This window comes from Mugil cephalus, chromosome 14 (assembly GCF_022458985.1).
Source record: "Mugil cephalus isolate CIBA_MC_2020 chromosome 14, CIBA_Mcephalus_1.1, whole genome shotgun sequence".
NCBI lineage: Eukaryota > Metazoa > Chordata > Actinopteri > Mugiliformes > Mugilidae > Mugil > Mugil cephalus.
The window spans coordinates 14,248,408-14,260,393 of NC_061783.1; the positions used below are offsets into that span (position 1 = coordinate 14,248,408).

At 44.2% G+C, this 11,986-nt stretch overlaps 1 protein-coding gene across 6 annotated transcripts in view; it reads right to left on the bottom strand.

The window, feature by feature from the left end:
• Positions 1–11,119, bottom strand: part of csmd3b (CUB and Sushi multiple domains 3b) — a 316,533-nt gene extending 305,414 nt beyond the window's left edge. For 5 of the 6 annotated variants that reach the window (XM_047604800.1, XM_047604799.1, XM_047604798.1 and 2 more), the window contains exons 1-2: positions 10,803–11,119; positions 9,726–10,698 (exon numbers count right to left, since the gene is read on the bottom strand). In XM_047604800.1, coding sequence (XP_047460756.1) covers positions 9,726–9,975 — 250 coding nt within the window. In that variant the 5' untranslated portion in view covers positions 9,976–10,698; positions 10,803–11,119. Of the gene's footprint in view, positions 1–9,725; positions 10,699–10,793 lie in introns of all 6 variants that reach the window. The other variant, XM_047604796.1, reaches the window with a different exon arrangement.
• Positions 11,120–11,986: the final 867 nt, after the last annotated feature.

Genomic DNA, 11,986 nt, shown 5'->3' on the forward strand with positions numbered 1-11,986 from the left:
ATATATAGAGAGAGAAGGTGACTGTGTTTGTGTTCTTTAAGGCAACGTAAACTTTATATGTTTGGTGGAAAACTGGATGGAAGGAGGAATGTCTCAACCAAAAATACGGTTATGGTTTTCTATTAGCAACAAAATTGTGATTAGATCGTTTGCTTTGCCTTTCATGCCAAGGAGGCACTTACAGCGGCCTTATTTTTTGTAAAACCACATAAAACCTAGAGGGACGTTGGCACCACATACGACAATAACAAAGTGTATCACGGGACGCTTGCCAAAGAAGAAGGATAATTCTAGTTTTGTGCGTTTGCTGTGGTCTGTATTCACTTGAAACGTGCTTTAGGACGACAACTGCAAAAGTTGAAGCTGCACAAAACATCAGGTTTGTTAAGTGTAGGCGCACTGGGATGTTTTGCTAGAAAAACAATTGAAATGGCTCAATGAAGCTCTATGTTTGTGAACTGAGAATATCAAGCTCTGGCTGTAAATACAACCTGTGTTAAAATGTGCAGTGAGCATTACCTAACCTTAATCAGGTGCTGTGGAAAAGTAAGAACAATCATTCATGCTGTGATGATTACAAGTGGATATTTCACGCACCACGTACTTTGTCATGAAGTCGAATGTCAGAGAAAATACGCGTTGAGTAACTTCAACACAAAATTTACAGATATCTACTACATATCAGTCGAGAAATCCAAAACAAATGGGAACCCGGGTGACAAATAGAGTTAACGAGGGGAGGTGACAGAATGGGAGTGTGCGTGTTGCGGTGTCAGGTTTGGTTCTGGCCACGTCGTTAAGCATCTGCTCCCCGTCTGACCCAGTGACCCCGAACGAGAGAGGTAGGGAGATGGCGAGAGAGAGTGAGCGGTGCAGGGTCAGGGTGTGAGAGAAACAGACGGCTCAGGTCAAAGATCGGAACATTTATTGTTGTCCACTGAAACACCCCGCTGAGCCTATGCCTGTGAAGTTGCCATCACCCTGGGATTTAGTCTGTGCATGCGTGAGCTTCATTTACCTTCTCCTCAGATGAAAATACATTTGTAACAAACTGTATTTTCATCATAATATGAATTCAAATAATTTCTTATCTGGAAGTTGTTGTGTCCGTACGATAGGTCCCATTGGTTAATTTTGTAGTATATGTGGAATATATGCGTCTTTGTTACCACCCCCACCTGGCCAGCAGAGGCTTCTGCTGTTGGAAAAGTATGAAAGCTTTTGAAAACAGCGATTTCAGTGAGCTAAATACTGCTGTAAAAATAGGACTTGTGGAGTCTCTGTTCAATCGTTACACTGTGCCGTCTCTTCAGAGTCATTTTATTGCCAACTATAAAAGACCAATTTCCCTCCCGTTTACTTGTTTTGTAAAAAAAAAAAAAAAAAAAAGCTGCTCCAAAATGTATCACAAAGAGTGCTGCATGGGGAAACGTTGACCGTGGTTATGACTGGCATGAGGGTAAGAAATAAAAAAATTAAAAAAATAAATAAATAAAAATAAAAAACTGAGGGAGCAGGGGTGAGGAGAGAGGAGAGGAAAGATGTTAGGTAAGCAGGTGACAGCAGTTGCCTCCAGCTGTGAACTGAGTGCGCCCAGAAACAGCCTGACAGGGCCTGCTGGGGAAATGAGTCTTCTCTGGGAATAAATCCGACAAGAGCGCGCACACGAGAACGCACACACCTACCTAGAAAGTCATGCTGCGCTCGGAGAGACACGCACATGCATAGACAGAAAGAACAACGGTACAAAAAGGCTCCCAAGGTGCGAGACTCAGACAGGAAATACATCACCGCTCAGGAAGGAACGCATCACCTGCAGAGATGCGGGACTCCGAGCCAATAATACCGCAGGTGAGGTGAGAGTGCTTATACATGCAAACAGAGTTGATTATAATAGCGATAATACTTTCTCTCGCAAAGATGTGCGTCGGCGTCATGCGTCATGACGACGATGCACATCTTTGCAGGATTATTTAAGCACGGGGCAGAATTAATGTAAGAGCATAATTAAAAACAATAGACTATACACGTGAGAACAGCTGCATGAGGTGATGAGCTAGTGAGATCGGCCATGTGTGTTTAGATAGCAAGGTGTGCGTGATGTGTGCTGACAGCCGTGTTTCTGTGGGTTTGGGGCACATGGGTATAACTGTCATCACACACCAAGTCTAAACACACAACACACCTACTGCAGCTCTCTCATTTCCTTTCTCCATCTCCCAATTGTGCCCAGTTATCTATTTTTACACGGGGAAAATGAATGAATCTTGTTTTCCTACGCGATGATTACTAAAAGCCTCCGAACGGATTCATTAAACCTATTACAGGCGTGGTTTTTTTTATTATTTTAAAATTACATGAACTTCCATCTATAAATAATGATGGTGTAGGGATTGCTCCATCTGTTATCTGTGAACGAATTTGGGTTCACGTAACGTTCACCTGTCTGTTCTTTCGTCTTTGGAGACTCGGATACTTCAACTTCCACGAAATATGCTTTCAACTTATTGCTCCTTCCCATGAACAGGAGAATAATTAGTGGAAAGACGGAATAATACGAAAAAAATTTTTACTGTAGCTGATTAGTTAATAAGTCCCTTAAGCCTCTATGTTAATGTGTAACAACATCACACTCAATTGTATCGTTTTCTCACACCTACACTCACGCAAATTATATTTAACCTTTGTATTAGTTTAAAAATGACTGTGTAAATTAAATAAGCTTAACCTGTATGTCAGGAAACCTCGCAAAAACTAGCTAACAGCCATAAAGTATTCAAATGAATGTCTCTAATAAATAAACTGATGGTGGATCTAAAATAGAAAGTAAATCTATGTTTAAAGCATTTCAGTGGTCCTTCATTAGTTAAAGCTGTTAATTAAGGCTTTGTGTCACATTCATGAGTATTATCGCTGCATCATTTACACATTATTACCCACCTAGCCACACGTGCACCGCCTCCATTCAGTTATCGTTAGCCCACCCCAGTGGACACGACATAAAACGCACTGATTGACGGTAACATATTAATCAGGACAGCATTCATGTTGCAGCTGCATTTTAAACCTGCATCCCTGGACTGTTCCCCTCCTTCACTTGAAGAATTCAAAGAGAGTGAATAAGCTGCCAGCAAATTTACTAAAACAAGTTAGGAACAAAGGAAATGTGACAGGACTGAAACTAAATTCGTTGAGTTGATTTTCAGTTGCCATGCCGTCAACGTGACTTTGGCTCCGGAGCGATTTGTGACAAGGACGGCTCGCTCGCATGACGGTAATGAACAAGCTTATTATTTGTGTCTCTTCGGTCCTGCGCGTTTTTTGACGCTGGTTTTGTAGAAATTATATGTCAGCCACAGTGTGTATTCTCCCCACAGAGCAGCGCACAGCCATTAAGAGTATCAGCATCTTCCTCAAGGACAGTTTGACGGGGACAAACTCTGGCTGTCGCCAGGGACTAAACCTTTGACCGACTCCATCCATCCATCCATCTACACCATCTTTCTATTTGTTTTTCTTAAATGGAATACCTCCTCCCATAATGGCAATGCTGCATGTTTCCATGTTACAAAGATAACAACTCTCTCTCTCTCACACACACACACACACACACACACACACACACAATCACCAACAGGAAGCACCAGCTGGATATAAGACTGTCCGCCTTTGTTAATTTCTCATCTGCCTTTCTCGCAACGCATCGCAGAGAGCCTGTGTGTGCACGTGTCCATCTCCCCTTCCTTTGTGCGTACGTGTGTGTTTGCGGTCACACCCTCAGGGAAACACATGCTTTCCCCGTTTTGCCCAACATATTTTGTGTATTTCTAAGTTTGTGTGTGTGTGTGTGTGCTTGCGTGTGCTCTTGCCTACTGAAAACGCTTGTGTCATGTCGACTTCTAATCACTTTGGAAATAATGACGAGGCTACAGAAGACTGACAAGAGTGCGTGTGTGTGCGTGACAGAGACAGAGACTGAGACCCATGCAAAGTGCTAGTGTTCAGTAACAAGTCTCCCACAGTATCACACAAAAGTTTGTTTTTTTTCCCTCAATTTAATAGCTTTTTAATCACAACTTCTTTTTTAAACATTTGAAATGCCTCACAGTGGTCTAAGCAACACAATCTGATTCAAAACTCATTTTGTGGAACTGGAGGACATACACATAATAAGTGTATAGAGAAATCCATTATGTCCTACATGATTTCTCAGCCCCATCTTTACCGATGACCCCTGCGGAAAGCCACTATATATTTTATTCAATTATGATTAAATTATGATTAGACTTCATGATACCATTCTGTAAATGCGCATTTTACAATAGACCTGCAGAGGAAAAGGAGCAGTTGTGTATAAGGAGCTGTTATGGATTGAAGGGGTAATGAAAAAGCTAGAACAGCCAACTGGAGCGCAGTCCCCTTTTTTTTTTTCCAATTTGCATGGCGAGATGATCACTTCTTTCAATTTAACAAGCATGTTGATAGCCCAGATGACTCAATATGTGCAGGCTGACATTTCTAAAATCATAGCGGGCGAACAGTAAATACACGAGCAGATTTGGCTGCCTGGCAATTTAAAGAAGGCACCATTTGGGTGGAAATCTGTGCTCAGGAATTAAAAGTGTTCCCTGCTAAGAGAAAAACCACACGAGAGATTAACAGAGCCGTTCCCTGTGAGTACCAACCTACTACAATCGACACTTATAACAAATTCACTGAGGATAGGGCTTCAGGGAGGAAGGGTGGGGGGAGGAGGAAGGGCTGTAGGCAAGACTAATGTGTGATAGTGAAGAGAGACAGGAAGGAGATGAAGGAGGTGAGAGGAGAGACGGCCGATGCGAGATGAAAGGAAGGTGGTGATTACAAATTCAGTATGGGCGGAGGTCAATGCGATGAGGCAGGAGGAGAGAAGAATGGGTGATTAGGGAAGGAGGAATATGCATCAAAAGAAAAGTATGATTAAGAATGGAACAATCAAAAACATACAGTAGACATGTGCTTCACAACTCAACATGAGGGAGAGTACCTTTTATGCAAAAATTGCAATATCTTTCTTAAGGGGAGGTCAAAAAGGGATTTGTCATTCAACCAGGAGGTTCCCGAACCCTCTGCAACAACTGTAGCTCACGAACTAACACCAACGGACGAGGGCTTCGGAGCAATGAAAGATGAGAGAGGGAGAAGGTGAGGGCGCAAATTAAATCGGGAAAATGCTACAAAGCGACCCCTTTAACGGAAAGTTCATCATCCGCTAATGTTGTGAAACATCAAAGGCTCCAGATTCATTAAAAAAAAATATGCAGTGACGCACAATAGCATCTGCTCTCGGGGTCAGATCGGACCATTATTCCATAAATGGCTTTCATAGGAGAGGCCTTTGAATTGGGAATTAACACTCTCAGGATAATCATCAGATAAAAGATTGTCATAAATATCCAGGAAATGTTCTTGATGTGTAATAACTTAATACAGAAATATCCGTTTTGCACATAACTGTGAAACGTTTAGTAAACTCTGACATTTGAATCCAGCTTAAAAATGTTGCATTCAAGGTAATAAAACTTTAAAGTTATATTAACTTTCACTTGGGGTGAGACAAGGTTAATGTTTGGTGTCATAATGCATTCCCTTATGCTTGCTTACCTTGCACCAATGCTCCATTAGGATTAATGGATTAAATGTTGACGGCGCAGCAAAGGAGAAGTAACAGCACAGATGCTGTAAAATTGTTAGGTGAACGGAGGTCAAGAGGAACGGAAGGAGAATGGAGTTAAATGTATACGTACATGAAAGCAGTAAAACAAGAGTGCAGACTGGAGGGAGAGGTGGAAATGAAAGAAGAGAAACGGGTGTGATGAGGTGAGAGGCTGCTAATGTCAAAGTCAGGGGTGAATGTAGATATTTAAAATGTCAACTGACTTATGTCATGTTGGCACTGAACTCCCACCCCTCATGCGGCTGCCATTCGTCTCTTTCTCAGTCAGGCCTCCCCTCATCTTCCCTCTCCCCCCCGTAAGTCAAAAGTCTTTACATGATCAAGAGGATGACTATGCGACAGACACGTCTTCCTCCCCGAGAAACCAGCCATAAGCCACAGGATTAAATGTGTGTTAGAGAGTCTGTGCCGCACTTATGTTCAGTGTGAGAGGGCTCGTCTGGCACCGTGCGCAGACAGTGTGCACACAGTGTGCTAATGGTCCCAGAGTAAGAGCGCGGGAAGCCTCCGGGCTGAAGACTAAAACATGTTAACTATAGTATGAAGAACATCAATTGATAAGAGACGGCGGAGAATGATGAGCAAAATACTCAAACGGTAACTAACGCAGATAAATGATTAGTAGTGGGGTATTAATGGACGGCATCAATCAAAGACTTATAATCAGCATCAGGGTTGTAGACTGCTCCAATCAATCTCTGATATCCAGTGATGGGTTGTAAAACCTGGTTGGAGGACCGTTTCACTGCGCCTGACGGCCCGTGCAATTTAACACTGATGACCAGCATTAAATTACCAGAAGCTACCAGGGGATGACTGATAAATTTCAATTTAGCCATGTTGCAAGAACAAAGCGCTACATTTCCATGGCTCGTCAATATAAATTAAATGAGCTATTTTTAGCCGCCTGGGTTAATTGCTTGGTCACATTCTGGAAACTAACCTTCAGTGGAAGCAGTTACGATTCCTCACCCCACCGATGACCAGAAGTAGATTACCGGGGCTGTGTAATTGATAATTACTCCTCCATGATTGATACGTGTTCGCCCTGTGATTGAGCGCGGATGAAATCCTAACTGTCAGTAAAAGTCTGTGTTAAAGTTATATCTCATGGATAGTGTTGAAATATACACATTTCCTGCTAATGAGCAGGTGGAGGGCTTGGATCGAGGCTCTCGTTTTGCTTCTTCTGCCAGGCTGCAAGTAGCTCAGAATACATTTAGGTCTTGGAGATGGTGAGGGAAAAAAAAAATAAAAAATGCACGTGGGTTTCCGCTCTTGTGTGCATTTGCACATGTGTGATTTAGTGTGTTTGGTGAGTAAATTAAGCCTCTAGAGCCACGGGACAAATCTGACAGACGGAGTGAAGAGAGGGAGCCCGGAGGAGAGATGAGAGCAGAGGAGAAACGCTGAACAGAGGAGAGGATGGAGGAAGGGAGGAGAGGGGAGGTGGGAGTTAAACTGAGAGGAGCAGAGGGGAGAGGTAGAGATCAAGGAAGAAGAGCAAAGTACAAGTACAGCAATTTCTCAGGATATGACAAAGAAAAAGCTCCTTTCATATGAATCTACACATGACCCTTTTTTTAAAAAAAAAGACTGCATTCTCACAAAGCGCTGCAAAATATACAGTGAAAGGAAAGCAACCTGTCAGACGCACAGAGGAAGCTGGGATATGGAAATCTGGCTTCAGCTTTGTCCAAGAATGACCTCTTGTCCTCATTTTATTTCACAAAGGCCTTGTGGAACATAGACTACCCAATTAAAACCCTGCATTATGATAAAAGATGCTTTGAAAGCGGCTCTGTTTCTCTGTGTCAAACGTGTAAAGCAAGTTGAGAAATTAAGGTTTTTGTCTACTGGCCACCATGGCACGTGGATCCATTATCCTCTTGTTCATTACTTTACCTTCCAGATTGCTTTTTTTTTTTTTTTTTTTTTTAATTGTAAGTTCACAATGATTGGTTACCTGCCAATGGCCAGTAGAGTAGACTCATTTGCCAGCAACAGCAGAACCTAAACGCATTTGGCTGGTGGCTGGTTTTAATTTTCCAGCTTTTTTTCAAGCTCTCGTCCCCAAAAATGTCAGCGTGGATCAAGGGGGCATTTAATTACGCATTTATTTACACCCTCTCTGCTTTTAAACAAGATTCTGATTGCTTGCTTGCTCTGCCAGGATCTACATCTACCTTTGACATTTTATAGATCGGAATAGGAATCTGCATTTAACTAGCTCTAAAAAAATAAAATAAATAAATAAAATAAAAAAACAGCCTGAGATAAAACACCTTCATCCCATGAAGAGTTTAAAAATACTCTCTCGGAGGCGAGACAGCCGTGAGGAGATCGGAGCCAGGATCTGTGCCCCGAGTGGTTTAAAATTAGCTCCTCTGTGCCTGAGGAAATCCCACCTGTCTTGTCGACACCCTGCAAATCACAATCTCCCGTCTGTCCATCAAAGGGAACCATGAGAAAATCTTTTGAAACAGGCTTCAAAAAGTCTGGGGACTCTTTGTTTTTTGCGTGAAATCCTAATCCTGCAGCCTGTGATGGTGCAAAGCCACGAGTCTAGACATTGTCGATTTGTTTAATCGCTGTAGAAATCCATAGTATTTCTGCTCAGTCAGCCTACACACAAGCACCCTACACTGGAGGATCATGCAGACTTCGGGATGACAATGACAAATGGTTCTCAATAGCCTCCACGCTAGCTGGATTTCAGAGGTTTCTTGAACAATGCTCAATCTCAGCCTCTCACTTCCCCGCTTGCCAAATCCTAACCCACATTTTTGACAGAAATCAGCCTGGCCGAGTGTTATCAGAAGATCACAGACGCCCGAGCAGCTCAAGTTAGGCCTGCTTGTCCTGCCTCTTTCTCTCCCTCCTACTTCCCTCTCATTTCCAAACAGTCCTCACCTCCCCCAGACGTCTTTTCCCTCCTCGGCTCCAGATACGACGACGACGACGAACGCTCAGTTAGCTTCCATACCACAAAAGCCTCACCTGACGCAGCAATGGGTGTGTTTGCATGGTGTGTGTGCGTCTCTGTGTGTGTGTTCAATCAAATCAAATGTATGCTCACGCGGCATTTCGGAAGAGAAACTAAAAAAGGGAGAGCAGACAAAGAAAGAAAGAAATCTTGAGGGAATGTACCATGGTGTGAATATTTTAACATTTTATTTCTCTCAAGAAAAAAAAAGATGTGGTGGGTGGGAGGGAAGGAGGGATGGAGGGAGGAGGGCAAGGACAGAAAGTGTGAGAGAAAGAGGGGAGACACCACCATTATATAACATCTCTTGACAGAAATACAGTTTTAAGAAGAAGAAATGGTGTTGGAGATTTGGGGGGGGGGGGTAAAATTGCTGTGTAAGGCTTGGGCCTCATCACTATAAGCAACACGTTCACACACACACACACACACACACACACACACACACACACACACACTCCCGCACACACTTTGGTATAAGCAACTCACGTTCGCTGCCACAGCCCAAGAGCTACCGCAAGAATATTTATTGGCTACTGGCTCAATGGCTGTATTGAAGAGAAGGAAGGAGAGGGAGGGAGAGAGAGAGAGGGAGGGAGGGAGAGGGAGGGAGAGAGGGAGGGAGAGAAAGAGAAAGAGAGAGGGAGCAAACTGAAGCGAGCAGAAAAAGAGGGAAAGAGGCTGTTGCCGGTTCAACCCCTCTCTCCTCCTTTCACTTCATCCTCCCTTTAAGCCAATTTCTATTTCTCTGCTTTCCTCCGCAACACACCATACATCCCCGCGCGCACGAACCTCTCGCGCGCCCACACACACACACACACCTCCCTTCTCACTCACGCGCCGACACCTCACAGACATCTCCACGCGCACGCAGACACCCCTACGCGCGCGCACTGACTTCCCCCTTTTTCACCCGAGAAGAGGGAGAGGAACGCTCCCCGATGACTGCAGTGAAGAAACAAACAGCACCCGGTCTCACCCCAAAACTGTTTGGCGCTGCGCGCGAGTGTCGCATCCCCTTACCTTGCGCGCGCGAGGAGAGCGAGCTGAGAACGAGACTCCACAGAAAACAGCGCAGCACCGTCATCCCTCCGTCCGTCATCCTCCCGTTCGTCCCTCTCATCCTCCTCTTCGTCGTCACCCTCTTCATCCCCGCCGTCGGCGACGAGGGGTGCGCGAGACAGCGGTCCGTGCCTCTTTCGGTGATATTATTGGCGTCAACGCATCTTCCGCGAGCCGAGCGCGAGCCCTCTAAGCTCTCACCGGGCCGCATGCTGCTTCACATCCAGAAAACGGAGGAAGAGAGAGAGAGAGAGAGAGGGAGAGAGGGGGAGAGAGAAGAGAGAGAGAGAGATAGAGAAAGAGGGGGGAGAGGAGAGAGTGCGTTTTCTTTGCCTCCTCCTTCTAACATAGACTAGATAAATCCTTCATATCCGAAAAAATGAATTCAGTCAACATCCACGGAAAGGAAAGCGGAGAAAGGGGGCGAAGGGACGGGCGCACAGGTTGCCTTCTCTCTGTCTTTAAATCCACTCTCTGCCGCGTCTTAGCGATGCCTGTCGTCAGTATCTCTCTATTCCGTCCCGTTCCATTGCAAAAAAGTGATGGAGAGGGAGGGAGAGCTTCAAATCCACACTTCCCCCGGGCTGCATACCCTCTTCATTCTGAAATATCCCTCTTTCTATTCCCCCCTCCGCCTTACATGCGTCTCCTCCTGTGTCGTTTCTCACACTATGCGTCTCCTCTCGCTGGGTGTCTTGGAATAAAACTAAAAAATAATAATAATAAAGAAGCTTTCCTCTGCTCTTGTTTCTTTTATCTCACAAACCGACACGGTTATCTCTTCTGCATATTTTTCTTTTTCTGCCCTGGATAATCCTCCTCCTCTTCTCCTCCTCCTCCGTCTCTTGACAAACCTTCCTCTTCTTTTCCTCTTCTTCTCCTCCGTTCCTTCTCTCACCGACAGCTGCGAGGATCATTCAGCATCTTCGCCCACCTGAAAGAAGACAAATTGATTAGTCTCGCCGTTTTCATGTGACTTCTTTTCGAATACGCACCAGCACCGGTCACTCCTTTTTTTAACATCCTCACCTAACGTACCCAGTCGGAGCTTTGTTGGTTCGTTGTGTTGAGACAGTCCTTTAGTTTTATCCCATTGAGGGGAAAAAAGGGAGAATATGAAAATCCCGCTTGTTGTCAGAAACCAGAGAAGACATAAATCGCCCCCTCTGCTCGGCACACTCAGGTGTTGTGTTCTCGGGTCGGTGTAGCGGTTAGTGCGTCTCTCCCTTCCTTCTGCCGCCGGTACAGAGATGCTGCCTTCACGAGCTGCTCGTAAGCGCCCGCTTCTATTCACGTGCGTTTGCTCGAAAATAATAGTCTAAAACTAGGCTGTTGTTGTTTGGTCCGATGGTGGTTTACTCTTAAACACGGGGCCATGCAGAGGACACACTGAGTACTATTTGCTGCTGCGGCTGTGCTGGCTCTGAGGAGTGGGTACATGCCAAAACTTAACCAACCTACCTACCTACTGCATAAATTTGATGGAAAGAAGGAGGGAAACCTACACGGGAATCAAAAGCAAAACCACACAACAAGATGCGAACTGCCAATGATCAGTCACATGGACACACCAATAATAGCTATCACTCACTCCTCCATTTGTCTACTGAAATGAAATCAATACAAGACAGGAAGAGTTTGGGATTAAGTGTTAATTGATAGGCAGGACACTGTGGGGGCATCTGTTGATCTGTGGTGAAGTGACCACTTGAAGGCGTAGCATCATACCGTGGACATACACTCGCTTGAAGTCATTAGGTGCACAAAAGAGAAAGAATGCATTCAAATATAAAAGCCCTGCGCTAAATCCTCCTTCATTATTGTTATAATGCTGCTGCTAAACTGTTTCTTTTATTTAGCCAAGCCCACTGACTACGATGGGGTCTCGATGCAACATCAATGGCACTACAAACTGCAGCCACCAAATAGAAAAAAAAAATACATTTATATCAACTTATCATAACCCTCATGAAGCTGAGATTCAGTGCAGGAATACTATATAAGTATGCATTTGTTTCTTCTTGTGTTCCTAATGAACTGGCACGTTCTCCGTTGTAATATTAAGAGAGTTCGCATAGAAAACAATAACTGACAAGACATCCCAGATAATTAAATCTATGACATCCAACAGTAATTCTGCTACTCATAATAACACATAATGTCTCATCTTAGCAACTCAAATGTGTCTCTTCCCAGTCAAAATAAGCTCTTATCCAAAACTT